General features: G+C 40.7%; 1 protein-coding gene across 6 annotated transcripts in view; it reads left to right on the forward strand.

Annotated features, from left to right (window-relative positions):
* rcan3 (regulator of calcineurin 3) overlaps positions 1-18,693 on the forward strand; it is a 39,427-nt gene that overhangs the window by 6,959 nt on the left and 13,775 nt on the right. Inside the window, exon 1 of one of the 6 annotated variants that reach the window (XM_032500269.1) lies at positions 15,854-15,886. The exons of the other annotated variants lie outside the window; for them this stretch is intronic. Within the exon in view, the coding sequence (XP_032356160.1) occupies positions 15,869-15,886 (18 nt within the window). The 5' untranslated portion in view covers positions 15,854-15,868. Of the gene's footprint in view, positions 1-15,853; positions 15,887-18,693 lie in introns of those variants that run through there. 6 annotated transcript variants of the gene reach the window in all.

Raw genomic sequence — 18,693 nt, forward strand, 5'->3', positions numbered from 1 at the left:
ACACACACACACACACACACACATACCCTTCTTACTGCACAGGGGCTGATTATGAAACTATAAGATTTAGCATGTTATGTTAGCTGCTGTGTTATTTGTTCTTAGCCATGCTCCTGTGAGTCTATTTAAATTTAAGATTATTTTCTGGTACAATCAGTCTAAAAAAAGAAATGTTCCGTGGGCGCTTTCAAGAATAGCAGTTCACAGTACAACAGAACATGATCTCTTATTCCACCGAAGGATCAATTGAGGCGTAACTGCAATCACACAGTCCATGAAATAACATCAGAATCTGCAGATGATTGCTTTTAGTTATGAATGTCTAAAATGAAGGAATAAACCCAACTGAAATAAACCCACAGGCAACAGGAAGTTGATCCGACTGTGAGGATATATGAGAACCAGTCCATTTTTTGATTGTCTGTCTGTATGTCCATATTATATTTGTTCTTTAAAGATATGTTTTTAAAATGGAAGTTTTTCTTCTTCTTCACAGAGACGAAAAAAAAATAGTTTGTTGTGAATAGTGACATTATACTTCTATACTAGCCTGGAAATCCAGACCCAAATCCAAAAGATTAAGGGTCTGTCATCAAGTAATGAAAGTCTTCAATCTCAAGGGGCAGCACCAAGCATGCATTTAATAATCTCACTGCACACAATTGAATAATACTACAACCAATCACAACAATGCACAGGGTGACTTATCCAGAGCCTCATACTCTTAGCTACCAGTGTAGCTAACTGGTAGATTAAACTGTCCTCATCTGTTTAGCTTGCCTCTGGCCCACCTACATCACATACACCGATGTGGTTGGTGCAGCTCGGCTATAAGGGTATAGTCAATGAGCAGCGTTACTCGATGCCACAGTAACTCGCTGAGCAAATTCAAATCGTGCTTTCACGAGAACTCTGGGTTTCCAGGGTACTTCTATACTACAGTAACTCCAGTTCTCGATAACAGCCCTTATTTCTGTCTTACATAACTTTGTTGTTGTTTTAATATTGTGTTGCTCCTGAGTCTGCCAAGCCTGCTCCCCTGCGATGCTGCTTCTCGGAGTTATTTATGCGGAGAGAGAGGTGGGGCGACCTGCATCCAAATCAATTTCTGCCGGTTGTCATTTACAGAAAAGGACTATTGACATCTTGTTGTTGAATTTTCTTCTTGGCACTTGTTTTTCACTGTTGTTACTTTGCTGGGAAAAAGGTTCAATCTGGTTTACTTTGGTTCTTGTGTGTTCCTGTTTTTCTTTAGATTTTTCATTTGTTTATATCTCCCACGAGTGCTTTTCTTCTTGGTCATTTAGATTTGTCTCCGTGTGCATCTCACTTTCTCTGTCTATCACTGTCTCCATTATGTTTGCTTATTGACAGCCTGTACCCAAGTTAATGGTGTCTGGGGGCCTGTGTAGCTGCCTGTCCCTGTGATTTGTACAGTTTGAGCGTCTGCTCTGGTGGCAGGTCTATCGTTTCTTTCTCACTATTTGTTTGCCTGCCTCAGAAAATGGCACCCACTTCTCAGAGCACTGTGTTGTGTTCCAAACCTCTGAGACCACCTCAGGGCCATTCCCCGCCTGTTTTTGTCACCCCCCCCTCCCCGTTTTTGTTTGTTGTGTCTGGTAACGGCGTCGATGCCTGCTTGCGGGTAAGAAAGTCCGCCTAACCAAGCCAAAGATTTGACCTTATTTTTGAAGCAAAGCAATCAGTGGAACCATCGGCACGTGATGCTCTGTGCTTCCCTGTCCATCCCCCTCCTCTGTCCCTGTCCCGCTCACACAGCTATACGGCAGCTCATCTCTCCAGCTCCTAAGCTGCTGGACTGGGTTAAAACACTGAACAGCTGCTGGTGGCCCAGCAGATGTGGGCTGTGAACCAGAAACATACTATGCTGTCAGCTCCCATGTTTGGACAGGGTTTGTGATGCTGTTTGCATTCTGCACATAAAGCAGCTGTTGGACTTTTATTTATTTATTCATTTACAAATTCATCTTATTGAAGGATATTCAAATGGCATATGTCCCATCATACCATAAAATACATTACATTTAAACACCATTGAACAAATAATTATGGAATGGCCATCATACCTACTCAATTAGTAGTTCTCTAGGGTTAATTATTTTTGTATAAAGTGAACTTTTTTTTTAAGCTCGGAGTCGGATAATTTAGTTCATAAAAGGCCAGTTAAAGATGCCCATCACTATTATCCTACAGCTGAGTTCACATCTTCAAATAGATGTTGTTTTGCCTTATCAACAGATATTACATTTATATGGTCTTTAAAACAGAAAAAAGTGTAACAGAGCCTCACATTTGAGAAGCTGGAACACCAAAAATGTTTGGTAATTTTCCTTTATTTGACTATCAAAACTGTTTAGAATTATTGTTCTGTCCATCAGCTAATCGATTCATTGACTAATTGTTTTAGCCATAACAGTGGATCAGTATTAAACTGATAAGAATGGTGCATGTCTACTATGGTGCATTATCCCTTTATATCTGGCAATACATTGAGTTTTTGTATTGGTGGGTGCATCCCTATTCCAAAACAAATACATTTATAATTGTATAAAAAAGAACAAGAAATTACTTTGAATACTTATATCAGAATTTCCACAATGCTCATACAAAGCACCTCTGTGTTCCCATTAGAGTACAGAAGTTCAACATGCTTTAATTCACATGGAAATTAATCACCACAGTCGTCAGGATTTTAGTATGTAAATCCATAGTTAAAGTATTTCTCTATAATAATCTTAAATTCATCCATTCAAATTACATTACATGTCATTTATGTGGTAATTACTTGAATTGTTGAGTCCTTGTAAATTATAGACTGTGTTTTAGACCTACTCTTTCTGTAAAGTGTCTTGAGATAACTTTTGTTATGAATTGATACCATAAATAAAATAGAATTTAGCTGACGCTTTTATACAAAGCAACTCACAATTGATATACGTCACATGTCACACACATATTCAAAGTTTGGAAAAAAAGATTAGGTATTTATTAAGCGTTAAACACTAAAAGGCTTAACAGCTAATCTCCTTTATTAGGACTGTGAGGTCAGATTTGACTGACGGAGGCAGGATGGCATAGAGGGACTGACGGAGGACTGGCAACATAAGCTAACAACCAACAGCTGTCATCAGATTTTGATTCAAAATGTCGATAAATCCTGGTTTGTGCTCAAAAGTTCATGACATCACCCTTTTCCACCTGAGCCCCAACCACTTTAAACCAGTGAAAAGAGCACAGACGGACACAATACTGAAACTGAAATAACTAAAATTGTTCCAAAAACCCTAATTAAGTAGTCACAAGTCTGCAAGTCGTTCAGGAATATTCAACATCCTACTTGTACGGTTGCGTGTACCCATTTCCCACGATGACAGTCTCATTTTTTCTAATTAGGAGAAAAGAGTTACAGGCAGAGTTGGCCTCTGGGAGTCGTCAAGCACTGTTACTTAAAGCTTGATTGCCAGAAGTCGTGTAAAACTCATCTGTCCTAAAAAAAAACAAATCTTCCAAATCACTTAACGCTGCAGCCGCCACACTCCCTCCCTCACATTTCATCCTGTCAGCTCGTCTGCAGAATTCAAACCACCAGATAAAACACATTTTGTCGTTTTGAAGGAGTGTTGAGCGAGGCTACTATTTGTCATTTGCATTTGATGGCTGGTGTCTGCTCCTCAGTTATAAATGCTGTCCTTTGCATCTGACAGAACCTCTCTCTTTCTGTATCTCTTTCTATTTTCACTTACCCTCTCACTACTTTTCTTCCCTCTATGCCATCCTGCCTCCCTGGGCTTCTCTGTTCTCTCCTGCTCTTTCTTACCTACACTCTGTAGATCTGTCTCTCTGCCCTGTAGACACTATTTTATCCTCATATCCCTCTGTCTCCCCCTGGTTCTCTGTGCCTGTACTTGGCTGCTTGCTTTAAAAATAGATTGGCCTAGATTACAACAGCTGCATTGGCGCTGGCACCAGGGTTTGGTTTGACTGAGCCAAGAGAGGTTGCCCGGTGTAACAAGAGGTTGAAGATCAAAAAGGATACAGGGATAGTGCATCCGCAGCCTATCTGCATGCCTGCAGTGGCCACGCTCCAGAGTTTGTTTTTATACTGTCATTCCGTCCATTCTTCTGCTCTCACATCACACACACACACACACACACACACACACACATCTCATTTTACTGATCTGTCTGTGAGAACTGTGACATCAGATATATTTTTGTGCATTCTTTTTCCCTGCAAATACAGTAATAGCAGGTGCTGGATCAAGGTGTGTGTGTGTGTGTGTGTGTGTGTGTGTGTGTGTGTGTGTGTGTGTGTGTGTGTGTGTGTGTGTGTGTGTGTGTGTGTGTGTGTGTGTGTGTGTGTGTGTGTGTGTGTGTGTGTGTGTGTGTGTGTGTGTGTGTGTGTGTGTGTGTGTGTGTGTGTGTGTGTGTGTGGGTTGTGTGTGTGTGTGTGTGTGTGTGTGTGTGTGTGTGTGTGTGTGTGTGTGTGTGTGTGTGTGTGTTCAGTTTTAATTCACAGATGATGCAATTTCTTATCTGTCCTTGTGTTTGTGTTGCATTGTTTGGTTTGACCATTAACACACTTGTGTGTAATATGAGCATGCGTATATCAGCCCACCATGATCAACTGTCGTCTGCAGAGCTCCACTTCAGAATACAAATTCTGTCTGAGACACAGTATCTCACCCTTTGAGCATCTCTGCTGTTCCCTCTTTTTCTCCGCATCTCTTGTGCATCTCTTGTGCATCATGCACATTAGAGACTCTGCAATACATGGATTTCTACTATTCAACTAACTGTGTATGCTGCATGTACATTCTATTCATTTATTTTTTCACATGCAGATGAAGAAAGGAAAGGTTAAAAAGCGAAGATTTCCATTTTCTTAAACTGACCATCTCCATTGTAGATTTATGTGCACGATGCAACAAACTTTAATTCAATAGGAATAGGCAACTTGATAGTGGCTTTCACTCCATCCCTCCAAATATTGCTACAGTGTATAGCTGAAACATCTGTATTATCTTTGAAGGAATAGTATGACAGTAATTGTTGACAGTAAAGTAAAACACCTACTGATACTGTTTTTATCCGGTCTTACAAGGTGGCAGCATTTGAAAGGTGATGTTCATCTGAAATGAGCACTGGCTTTAAATAGATAGAAAATGTATTTTCCAACATGTCTTGAGTCTTGTTAGGGGCATGCTGACTGTAAGATCTAGCAGAGTGAATTGTGAATGAGGAGAAGAGAATGACAAATCAGAACGAGGAGGAGGAGGAGGAGCCGCAGAATGAGGCCAGAGAGGGAGAAAAGTGCTCCATCATTCACAGCGATCCATCCTGCTTATCAGCAGTGACCAGAGGGATCAGAGAAAGGCTTTGATGACTGAATACATTTAAATACACATCCAGTGCCCTGTACTGCATGTCAGTGGCAAGTACTATACAGTAGTTTTTTTTGTTTGTTCAGACATACCTCCACAGCCCTCACAGACAATCATTCAACATCACAATTTATATTGTTTATGTTTGCATTTGTACTATAAGCACATGGAATGGCAGAAGCTGCATGTTTTAATAATGTATCCATAGGTTTTAGTTACTGTGGATTATTCAACCATTTCTCCATCACTACTCGTATTTCATGCGCTTTCAATCACAGCAGGTTGTGTTCAGGTGTTATAACTGACTGTAAATACCTGCAATACACTAATTTGTTACCAAAATCTATGGAATTTTTTGGGGGGGTTACTAAATCCTGTTTTTTTTTATATATATTTTGTATTCCCTAAGCATTACCACAATCTTTTCACATATCCCATGACAACTGCGGTCCCCCTGGTTACAATGAATCAAGGAATCCTATTACCGTGACTGTAAAGAATAAGACAAAGTCACTCCAAGCAGATGAAGCAGCTGACGATGCAGTTCAGGCCCAGGCACAACACGTTACAGTGTCTGATATGTGGCGTTTAGAGGCGGATTGTTCCAGAGTGGGTGACTGACTGATGCTGCCTGGTGAAGGAATGTCACAGTCATCCTCACATATATCTCACTCATGTTCTCTGTCTGCATAGAGTAGACAATGCCTGACACACACAGACATAAATAGCCCTCACCGCCTACAGCCTTAATATTAATGGCTTATAGGGGACTTAGCTGTCTCGGCCAGCCGGGAAATTATTATTATGAAACGGAGGAAGGGAGAAAGATGGTCTGAGTGATGGAAAAAAAGACTGTCTGTGGGATTTACTTAACGATTGGTCTTCAGCTGAAGTGGAAACTTGCACTGTATCATCATAATTAAGAGAAAAAGGAGCTGTGGCAGCAGTGGTACAGTCGCTTCTTCGGCTGCTTTATTGTGACTGATACATTTTAATTAAGTTTTTTATTTTATTTTATACTTTTTAATTGATCCCCAGTGGGGATATTAGAAAAGAGCTATGGTACAGTTAATCTCCAATCAACAGGTCAGTACTAAAAGTACAGTACAGCTCAAAAAGTTTTAATATCTGACTCTTTCCAGGATCTACAAGGCATCTTCCCTGAAGACAAGAATGTCCAAAATAGATGCCTATAAATGTTCTGTTAACAGCATGTAGGGAGAAAACCGCTTTGGCACTGAACACAGCGTGACTGCCATTTAACCATCTTGTTTGTCTGGTATTCTTAGGCCCATGAAGCCACATACCCTGTCAACTGAAGGCAGCACTAACTCCGGAGCATACAGCTAACAGGAATGGATAGGTAATTATGCTTTGACAGGAAGACAAAAAAAATTGCAGTACCATTCGATGCCTTCACTTAGCATTGTATTTTTTGACACACAATGCTGTGGATGTCTGTCGGTGAACCAGTAATTTGAGCCCATGATTTATTCAAAACCATATTTAATGGTATATGTAGTAAAACAGCTTTTATATTATTAGAATTTGATTCCAAGGATAGTATCAGTAAACTATAGCTTCCGTGCTGCTTGTAATGCAGCTGGTGCATGAGTGATGGACACAATTACAAGAACACCTGTAAAGTGTAATGCAGTGGTTTCCAACCTTTTTTTGCTTGTGACTCCTAATCCAAAGCAACGTCCACTTGCAATCCCCCATCATCAAGGTGGTGACACACCCCCGAGACGATCAGCTGTCAGTAGTTGGGCCCATAGATAGATAGATAGATAGATAGATAGATAGATATGCAGATATGCAGTTTATATATAAATATACTATACATATCTACATATACAGTACATATATATCCGAGGGAGTTTTCAAACACAAAGCTGATTTTGGCCATAAACAACATACAGTATGTGGCTCTTACATACTTTATTAATCAATCGTTTGTTATTTATTTAGTACAAATATGAAACAATTTCAGTTTCTCAAACTTGAAGATTTTCTTCCGTTGTTTTATATTTTTGTAAACTGAATATCTTTGTCCTCTTGGACTTTAAGTAGGACGTAACGTGTATTTAAATCACCTTGGACTCTTTGTGATCAATTAACAATTATTTGAGTAGTTGAACAAATAATTGACAGTGACTTAATAAGAATACTCTTTAGTTGCAGCCTTACATAGATATGACCTTGTAGTATGTATTGATAGATATGACCTTAATGTTCAGTTTGTGATGTGACTCTGTTGGATATACAGTGATGGTGATTCTTGAAACTATAGGCCTACATATTGTACCTTTGCATTATTGTGTGTATTATTTTGTAAATGTATCACTACAAACAAGGCCCACAAAATTGCCTCCATACTTGTCTTGACACATATTTGCTTTTACATAAGACTTGGATGACCGTATTAAATAGCCTAGATCTTCCTGGTATTATATCCACAGCATCATTCCAGGAATATAACAGGCTCTCTGTTGAAATGCAGAGGGCTAGTCATGGTGACACGGGTGATTATATAACTTGATGTACAGTTTGGGTGATGAAGTGATTTTTTTTTCAAAACGGTTATGACATATTTTTCCTCCAGCAGCTCGGTGAACATAAAGAATAGACCCAAATACAAGAAAAGGCGGAATAAACCAGACCGTGAATTCTGCAGTGCCCCCTGTACGGTTCGTCAAGCGCTGTAGTGGCGTAAAACACGACGAACGTGAGATGGTAATGACGTCAATAGAGAGAGAGAGAGAGAGAGAGAGAGAGAGAGAGAGAGAGAGAGAAGAGAGAGAGAGAGAGAGAAGAGAGAGAGAGAGAGAGAGAGAGAGAGAGAGAGAGATGCAGCATCACTCGGCAGCGCGTCAGTGCAGTGAGGAGTCCAGCAGCAACTCTATCAACTGATAAAACCGCCTACAACAGTCCGCTGGACTTAACCTCAATTTTTGGCCGGAAGAACCCGAAAATATTATTTCGACCTACTGCTAGAGAGGAGGGAGAAAGACTTTTACTCCGTTTCGGGTTTTTTCCCCCAACCACAAAAGGGAATGCCATCGATAAATATGAAACTGGAGATGGTGACCATCATCGCCTGCGAAGTAGACACCGAGGTGTTTACATCAGACAAAATGCAGGTACGGTTTTCATAAAAACAAATTAAAAAAAAAAAACAAGGCCCGTTGCAACTAATCATCACGGTTGTGCCCTTGTGGTGTGGTTGTGCAGCAGTTTGCTCAAGAGAGATTGCATACTGCCCTGTAGAAGCGCATGCATATCTGGGTGACGTTAAACGCAGCCCTGTCTCTCAGACGAGGATTTTTATCAATGGGAGCCACAGCTCGCCAAGACTCGCGTATCGCGCCGCGCGCACGGCACAGTTGATTGACGCTTGATGAATTGCAGAAATGGGTAGACATGGCAAGAATGGGACACGGATCTTTTACGCATATTAAAACATCCGCGTTGCACCAATTGTTGTATCGTTGTGCAAGTTTTGGAGCATGAGGCATTATGCGCAAGTTAAATAGGAGGGTGGCAAGGATTAAATTGTCCATGCAAGGCACATGCAGAAAAAGAAATGAGGCAGTTTTAGACGCAGTGGCGGACAGCTAGCCCCCCCCTTTACCTCTGCTCCTCCTCATGCCAGCAGCATTGCAGGTACGTGAGGTAAGCTGGGAGACCGAAAACATAACTTCAGTAAGAACATTCAAAGAAATGTCATACTCAACATCACACATTGAGCCTAAAATATTATAAATTACCCAACAATGATAACCTGAGGGTTGTGATTGGTCCCATAAGGAATCAATATGCAGTGTAGATACATTTTTTTCCTATAAATGGACTTAACTCAAAGTCCATTTAGGTCACTTTGAACTCCATCATATTGAATAACTTGAACACTCCCTCTAGTCACATTTTATTGATTTGTCCTAAGGGCAGGTGCAGGTAGCCTGTCAGTCACAGAGAAGGTAAACAGTTGCACTTAAATGTGTTCAAAGTAAGCCTAGGGACCCCACCTTTGGTACTGCAACGTGCCAGGTTTTGGTCTTAAAAGGCCACATAGATGGTCTGCCAAAGCTTGGCTCACCCACTAAACCCTTTTGGAAATTCCATGTCAGAATATATTCCCTCACCTGCTGACTGCTCGTCTGATTTGACGTATCACCAAATAGACGCAGGAATGGAGCAAGAACAAAAGCAAGACACACATATAGTTCATCACGGGCAGCCAGTGTATAGGTGCTCCTTAGGGCTCTGGTGTGGGTAAGGCTGAATTCAGCTATTTCTTGCGTCCAATAGCAGCATTTGCAGGTTTTAAGCACCCAGTCACCCCACCCTCATCCCCACAGCACCTTGATCAGCCATATTTTATCACTTTTTGCAACTCCATGTGCATTGCAGACTTTATAGCTGCCCTAGGGGATATGTGTGTATTTGTAAAATATATGTATTGTGTCTGTCCTGAATTGCACAAAGAATGCAAATATTCTGCATATATGCATGACAGACATTGTGCATTTCAGCCTGGGACCCACCCTGTGGTCTGCCTTGCCCTAGCAAGGCCAGTCAGCTGTTGTGTTTGGTTCCAACTCTCATCACACTTTCTAACCACTGCAGACCAGCCAAGGCGAGAGACACAAATGTGTCAACCTGCAGTTGTCCTGTAATTATGGGATAGTAGTCGTAATCAATTTCCCAGTGACTCTGGGTGAAAAAAACAGCTGTGTTTGAAACCTTTGTATGAGGTGTTGATTGTGCAGCGTTTCTTCTGTGTACAAGTGATACTCCTGATCATTATGACATATTTTGAATGTCTCTTCCCTTGCAACACAGGACTTGTGCTAGCGTGTTGCAAGGGGCGACTCGGCTAACACGTTATTTATTTCTTTGTGATTTACTTTCTTTAATGTACTGTGCAGGGCTCAGAGATCAGCCATCCCCCCAGAGAGGCTTGACATAGCCACGGGCAGGACAGACTGATCAGAACCCATAAAGCTTCCTGTCAAGCAGCTCTTATCAGCCCACCTCTCCCAGACTCATCCGAAGAACAGGGGCTCTGTGCACAAATAAATGAGCAGACATAAGACTGACTTTCCAATGGCACAAAGAACACCAGTAATCCTGGTTTCTGGCACACAGAGAGTGATGGAGAGCGCTGGGGAAGAGGGCAGATTAATAAAGCAGGGCACGTGGGAAGCAGCCTCTGATTGAGCTCACCTCCCTGTCAGCCTGCTCTTGTTTTCATTATCATCCAACAAGATCTGAGCCTGTCCGAGGCCCCTGTTTTTATTAATATCTCCAAATCAGAAGATAAAAAACAATAAAGGTTGCTGCGTTTTGTTTTTGCAAAGCACTTCAGGTGAACTAATATGTGGATTGCTGCTATTTATAGAGACTTCATGGAATGATTAGGCAATGGCAGTGGTGCTTGAATGGGCAACGTGAAGAAAATAAGCAAATGGTGGGGTTTTTAATTAGAGGAGATGCTGTGTGACTGGCTGTGGTGTTTTTTGTTTTGACACGGTTGATATGTCTTGCCTTGGCTCCTTTTCCAGCTGGTTACATCATTAATGAGCCAAACACAGAGGCTGTGGACAAAGCAGTTGTTGTTCAATGAATGCAGAGCTGGTGGTACAGTAGGCTTTCATACCAAAGTGCTTTGGATCCATTTGGGAGAAAACAAAAGGACTATTGTTGCTGTGAGGTTCACCAAGGCCAGAGCTGTGGGCAGACGCTATAGTATGTGTGTGTTCATCACAAGACTATCATTACCTGGAAAATGTAGCAGCATCAGCAGATGATAGCACAGGACACATGGTGAAGGTCATTGCGCGTTGGCAGGCAGTGAGTGTATTACAGAACACAGAGCGTGACGCAAGCCTTTACACTTACCTTGCATGCTTAATGTGATGCTGGCATTTACATGTAATTTATTTATTTATTTATTTATTCACTTTGCCCATTTATTTGCTCTTTTTATACATGTATGAATAACAATTCAGCCCGTCACCCTGCTCTTTCTCTTGATAAGTGCCTCTCTGGCTGCAGTCTGTCTCTGAATTAAATGGGTTTTAGTTAGGAAGCACAGAACACAGGATTTTGACATTAGGACCCATTCACACACTATTATAGAGAAGCATGTTATATAAAACACTACAGAGACTGCTTTGCAAGCCACAAGGACAGCTGTTTTCAACTTAAGCCTCCTCTCCCACATACAGACGACTGTAGTGACACTGACACAGTCAAACACTTCAACCACAACAGTGAGTCAGCGGACGCGCAGACCTATTAACACCTGTCAGCAAACATGCACAACTCCTCGCCGAGCACGCCTGGAGAAGTTTCCGTCCACCTGGGTCACTTTCCATTTGTCTTCCTCTCTGTCTGTCTGCCTGTCTATCTATTCTCTCTCCCTCGGGTCATGTGTCCATTCTCAGGCTTTATCGTACCAAAAGTTATGCTTGTTATGAGCAAGGAGGAGAGATTTGATAACTAATCTGCTATTTGTAGTTGTAGTGATTTAGCTCACGTCTGAGATGTTTTCAGTTTTTCCCAATGTCTTTTTTGATACACAGTCTTACATAACGTACTGTCACTCCTTTTAATTCGTGACGGTTATTTCGAGCCTCTAAGCAACTAGTCTTGCATTGCCAGCGACGGTGCCCTTGCAAAATAGATAGCGGAGATAGCAGAAGGGGAGGGGAGGGAGTCAAGCTTTATCCCAGCAATGTATATCCAGTAAACCAGACTACTAAAAAACAAATGAAGCAACAGAACAATGCATCATTGTATAATTTTATAATAAATATAATATAATTTAATTCATTAAATGTGGAATATATCACACTATTTCAGTTTAGACTGAATTAATGGCTTTGTTGAGGGTAAATTTTGTTTTTTATTGATCTGCAGATTATTTTCTCGATTTAATGTTTGGTTTACAAATATTGTGGAAAATGCCCTTCACAATTTCCTAAAGGCCATGGTGAAGTCCTCAAATTGTTTGTCTGACCAAACATCTAAAACCAAAGAATATTCAGTTTTTTATCAGATAAGACAAAGAAAAGCAGAACATTCTCAGTAAGATTATATATATATATTTTTTTTTGCTTTAGATTAATCACTTGACAAAATTTGCCAATTTCTTTTCTGAAGAAGGACTAATCCAATAATCGTCAAATTGGTTTCAGCTCCACAGCAGACATTGCTCAAATTATCTACATTAGAATCAAGTTGAAGTATCATCCTAGGCAAGTCCTTGACAGATGTTTTACCTGTCTAAATTGACTGACTTGATCAGCTATTAATTATCGTTGGCCATTTGGTTAGAAGTCTACATCCACAACGTTCCACTTCCAGGATTTCTCCGTTGCCGCCAGAAATTCCGCATGATGTCACTCTTTTCGGCCATATGTCCGGCACCTTCCGCTTCCTTTGTGTTGGAATTTTAAACTCCGGTGGATTTATGAGGAACATGGTTAACCGTTCCTCAGATCTCTGCAGGGTAAATCCAGCTAGCTAGACTATCTGTCTAATCTGAGTTGTCTGTGGCACAACTAAAACAACCTTTGAAGATACACATGTTGCATCCAAACAATTTCCTTCCAAGGCTATTTGCCATGGCGCCATTGCTCCGTCGGTCCAACCAAAATGTTGTGTGGACTAGCCGGACCCTCCTCTGCTGCGCTGTGGAGGAGGGTCTGGCAATGCAAGACTATTTGGTTACTAACCAATTTTCTCTGCAGTGTTTTATTATTTAGAGAAAGGACACCGAAAGACCTCTCACTCCTTACACATTAAACATGAATAAGTTCTGAATTTTCAGTTGATCCTGGCCCAGCATTTCAAAACACTGCTGTGATGCAATTTTGACCAGTTGTTGAGGTGAAAGCAAGAGGCAAACGAGCAGAGGCAGGACAGACAGGATGGATGTTGACGGTGAATATATCATGTTCTGTGCTGGTAGGAAACCAGATCTGCATCTTGGCAAGGTTGATCGATCCCAGGCCTGAGCAGTGGGCTCAGGTGTGCCTGCTCCCCCAGTCTGGGCACTCGGCAGGTGGAGATGGGCAGCTCACATTGGCCTGAAACCTTAGAGAAGTGCTGGGGCTCAGGTGTCAGCTAAAGGTTAGCTCTGTGTCCTTTAGGGTGACGTAGAAAAAAGGACTGTCTCCTGGGTGGGGTGTCCGGTTACAATGTGTCCAAGATGACACGGCTATGAATTGATGAGATTAGAAGAAAAGAAAAAGCCCTCGCAATGGAATGTAGAGGCCCACAATTTACTACCCAAAATAGAAGATGGGGAAACGGCATCATACAATGATTGGCCTTTGTTATTAAAATTACGGGTTGAACGTAATTTTCCTGTCAGACTTTCCAATACAATTTCCAGTCCAACACAAATGCCTCTGGAAAGACAAGGTTGTTTTAGTGCTTAAAATAGCAGTGCCTTAGAAGAATACAGTTGGGCTTCATACTGCAGGCTAAAGGCAATCTTAATAAATGTTGTTTCAAGCAGGGTTTTTCTTTTTTTAGGATCATAAAAGTGCTGAAGTAATAAGTCAATACACAGAAAATGAGAACTACAATTTTGACGAATCATTATATTATTTATTTTAGTAATTTATCAAGCAGAAATGACTGGTTTCAACTGCTAAAAAACATGATAATTTTCAGATATTTTCAGATAATATCCTTACATTTTGGATCATTGGTTAGACAGAACAACAGTAATAAAAAACAACAACTTGTTTGTGAAGTAGTGAAGAAGATCTACATCTACCCAGATTTAACCCAGATATTCAGATCTTGTATATACTAAAAGTAACAATGCCAGAGCAATACAGTCCAGCATTCAAAATTGTACTTGTTCAACTACATTCTACAGTTGTCCTTTTCAGCAACGATATTGCATGCTGATATCGCCACACTCAACATTTTGACAGCGGTGTTGTCTTGTCTCGTCATTATTATTGTTAACGAATTTACCACTTCAGCAGAAGTGTTCATTAAATGTTTCCAAACAGGCTTAGTGGCATGACGGTTAACGTTGAATTATGGATTTATTGCTGGGGTATTTTGCCAACAGGAATATTGTTAGTTAGCAGCACTAGTAATTAACAGACCCAGGGTGAGTCTGATGAAAACTGCTGTCTTTGCCCCGAGATAGTCTCGCATAGCCAGAACCATCTGCACAGCGCTGCGCAGGAGAGATTGAGTTATGTTCTGCCTCTGTTTAGAAGTGGTGAATTTACAGCTCACAGCAACTTAATACAATATAGTGTCTGGCTTTTGTATGATATTTATTGTCTGAAAAATGGATTTTATTAAGTTTGCTCTTAGCAAAATGCTCTAAGTAAATGAAGAGCCAGCATTATGTTAGCGCTTTTTTTCCCCAACCTTTTTTTTCAACAATTGCAATGTTCCTGTCAGCTATCCAATCATGCTCCAGGAAGGGGAAGAAAAGTTTTCTTGGTATATCCAGAAATCACGTAAAGTTGGAAGCAGCAAAAAGTGTCCCGCAGTTAAAGCCGGTAAACCTCCCCTGTCTCCCCCTGCGTCTGCATGTTGTTGTTTTTTGGACATCAGTTTTTTTTCTCAACCTTTTTTATTCAGTTTTTTAGTATTATTCACAGTTTTTTAATATCCAATCCTGTCTAAAATGCTTCAAAATCCAAACCCCAAGTTCATTGGGTACCCAGGAAACCAAGAGTGAAGCAGATTGGATGAACAATTCAAGAGATTTTTATCAGATAGATAATGTGGCTAGAAACTAAAGCTTTGAAAATAAATACAATGCCGCAAAATAGGGTCTGTCAATGTGGAGAAAACCAAATATGATTATTTGTTTTTCCAAATACCTCAATATCGAAATTGTGACAATATTGTAAGGTTGACTATTGGTGCTTACACAAAATATTTACACAATGAAATATTTAATAAATAATTATCAATATGTGGATAAAGGCAACTACTAGAACAGCCTGGTAAATTAATTACTAATTGCCAATTACATAATTTTATTGTAATGCAGCCTGTAAAACCAGGAAAAGTCAACATATATTGCTATATTATTATGATATCCACAATCAAGTTTCTTATTACAGGCTCAATATATTGCCCAGCCCTACCATACCATGAACAATATTTCCTCTTGAAAATAAGTGTAGGAGAAGTATTAAAATAACAGAAAATGGAAATACTCTAGTAAAGTACAAGAACCTCAAAACTGTCCTTCACTTTCCATCTCGTTTGATACTGAAATGTGACCTGCATTCCACTTTGCCAGCTGTGCAGCCATGCTCCTAGCTTTGCTTCAGTAATGCTTGATCATCAGCCGGGTAATGTGACGCACCATTTGGCAACACACAAATAGGAAAGAGGGCAACATGCAACAGAGCAGTAGGACGAGACGGGGGTGAGTAGAGAGAAAGAGCTCATCTGTCCATATGCTGTGGTGGCCTAAGGTAGAAGCTGCAGCATCTCTTAGCAACATTATGTAATGTTGTGTACCGCTTTGGATTACCGTCGCCTCTAAAAGTGTGTAAATCTGCGTGGCAGACTACGTGGACACACATGTTAATAGTGTGTGGGCGTGGGTGTGGGTGTAACCGAGGCATAAGTGCTGCTGACTAGGAAAAGCTCCTGCCTCAATAAAAACCATAACGACGTGCTAATAGGATTAATGTGTCCTCATGCTGTAAACTGATTTCAATCTCTCTGCTGCGGACACACTGTCCCAGAGGAAGCGGGTGTGTAGCGCAGCAGTGTCGGCCCCTGCGATACCGCCCCCTGCTCGAGCTATTGATCCCACTGTAATAACACTCACCCCAATCACATGCCTTCCTGGGCTTGTGCCGCGCTCATACTACATCCTAAGATATTAATCATGAGTTGTTTTTGTTGTTGTTTTGTATTAGTGAGGATTTTCTGATATGGTAATATTAATGGCTGCTTTGACAGAAGCTGCATTTTCCTGTGTGTCATGAGTGTTGGTTCTCCGCAATCTCAGAGTTTATCCACTGATACACATTACGGCCGCATTTTCACCTGGTATTAATTCAATCCGATCTGAGTGATCCGATCACAAGTGGACAGCTCTAAGTATGTGTGTTTACACCTGGCGGTAGAATTTGTCTCCGTCCGCGTCATGAGTAACCTCTTGTGATCGGATCTCACTTCCCAACTCTATATTCAAATAAACATGTGATCATTTCCGTTTGCACATTTCGGTAGGCTGTTTGTGTGTATGTGTATACATTTCAGCTGCTACTTTCACATAAATCACACCTTACAAAAGGTACGATGACTAATGAAAAATCGCTGCCTACAGTCTGTCAGGCAGGAGAGAAATCAATTTAGAGTTTCATGTTTGCTTATAGGAGTTATGTTAAGTTACTGCTGATAAAGACCAAAATAAAAAAAATGAAAGGGTGAATTTTATCATTTGAATTTATTGGAAATTAAACCGTTCTACCGTATTACAGCCACATCTTTGGCTTGCAGGCTTCTAAATAGCAAAAGGAGAAGGTGAGACTTAAGAGGAGGAATGTCTGTAGTAATATTCTTCATAATTGTGAAATTGGGACGGTTTATGAAACAAAAAATAAGGTTATTGTGTACCAACGTTTCCAGGCAACAGCGGGGCAGAGAGCCAGGGATACAGTATAAGAGTTGGCAGCACAACACAATTTACTCTCAGTGGCTTTTGTGACATGAGAAATACTTCAAATGAGTACATAGGTTCATAGTTCAGGGGTACGGGATCCTTAATGTGTCCCAGGACACAAACACATACATGCTCCTAAAATCTCAATGTATCTTGAATGCGTCCTGAGCCAACAGTGGTGTAACATCACTGATCACTTTCTACTCTTTCTTCACTGTCTATTTCTGGTGTTAAATTGACTTTTAAGACATTCATTTCTTCTTTCTGTCCTCACTATGTGTGTAGGTCAACAGCTATGCAGCAATCCAAACACTTCCAATAAAGGGTGAAGGAACAGCCCATTAATGTTTTTACAGGAAGCAATTAAATCAGGAGAGACTTCATTCAAGAATGAAAAAGTTTAATTAACATGGTGCAAAATAGGTTGATAGGTTGGCGATTACACTCCATTGCAATGTTAAGTTTATAGAGGTATAGAGGCCATGGATGTACAAGACTATCCCCTCGATGGAGTCTACACGCTGGAGGGGGTGAGGAAGTGATGAAGGTAGAGCCGGAAGATCAGGATGGATGTGGTTTGGAGCAGGGCCTCTGATGATGGAGGAGCCTCTGGGCGCTGAGTCAGCTGATTAGGTTGGGAGAAAGCGCAAGAGAGAGAGAGAGATAATGTAAATTTGAAGCATAGAAGTATTCCTGAATGAACTTACACTAAGCTCCAAGTCCTATCCCCTGACCAATCGGCTATCCTTACATTAACCATTCGAGAGCGATGCCTAACCCCAACCAATTGAGCTACTTCGTAGGGTGGGCCTTTCCTAGAAGTTACATGGGTTCCATATTAACGTGTCACTTATTGTTATATTAGCAATATATTAGTCTAATACAGCTAGCTTAATGGCTAGATGAGTTAGCTGTAAACTGATGACTACAAATGACAACCAGCTATGATATAAAGTACCTACAGATAATGCTCCACAAAGGGTATTTGGGGAGTAGATAATAGATGCCAGTCATAATTTGCTTGGTTACAATGGTTAAAGGGTTTATTGAGTTACGTGATCTTTATATATGGATTATTTGTTTTACTTTCAACAGTGTTCATAGTAATGTTTGGCAGCTGAAGGGTTTGTTGTGTTTTAAACATAATACGTTTTATGTCACAAGTGAGTGCGATGGAAAGTTGGCTCTGCTTTAAGGAGCAGTAATGGAAAAAATAAGGAATGTGATAAGCAAGAATGTGCTGGAACAGACATGCATGCAGGTAAGAGATTTAGTATCCAGCTGCATCTGTTATCTCCAGAATCTGCTTCACTTGTACAACCTCATTAGACTGGTTCCAGTTTGGCCCTGTAACGCAGGAAAGTAATTAAAAATAGGACGGTCCACACACTTAAAGAATTTTCTTAATTATTCCAACATACCGGTTATCTATTTTTAGTGTAACACTGTTCGTGAGTCACCACGAGGCTCCGTGGCCTAGTTAGTAGGTTTTCACCTAAATCCCATTCCAGCACGAGGGGCTGGATTAGACTGAGCTAAAGCCACGCCCGTGTCATGGAGAACAATGATTTCACCAAAGAGAGAAAAAAAAACACAGAGTAAGTC

This window comes from Etheostoma spectabile, chromosome 20 (assembly GCF_008692095.1).
Source record: "Etheostoma spectabile isolate EspeVRDwgs_2016 chromosome 20, UIUC_Espe_1.0, whole genome shotgun sequence".
In the NCBI taxonomy this organism is placed as follows: domain Eukaryota; kingdom Metazoa; phylum Chordata; class Actinopteri; order Perciformes; family Percidae; genus Etheostoma; species Etheostoma spectabile.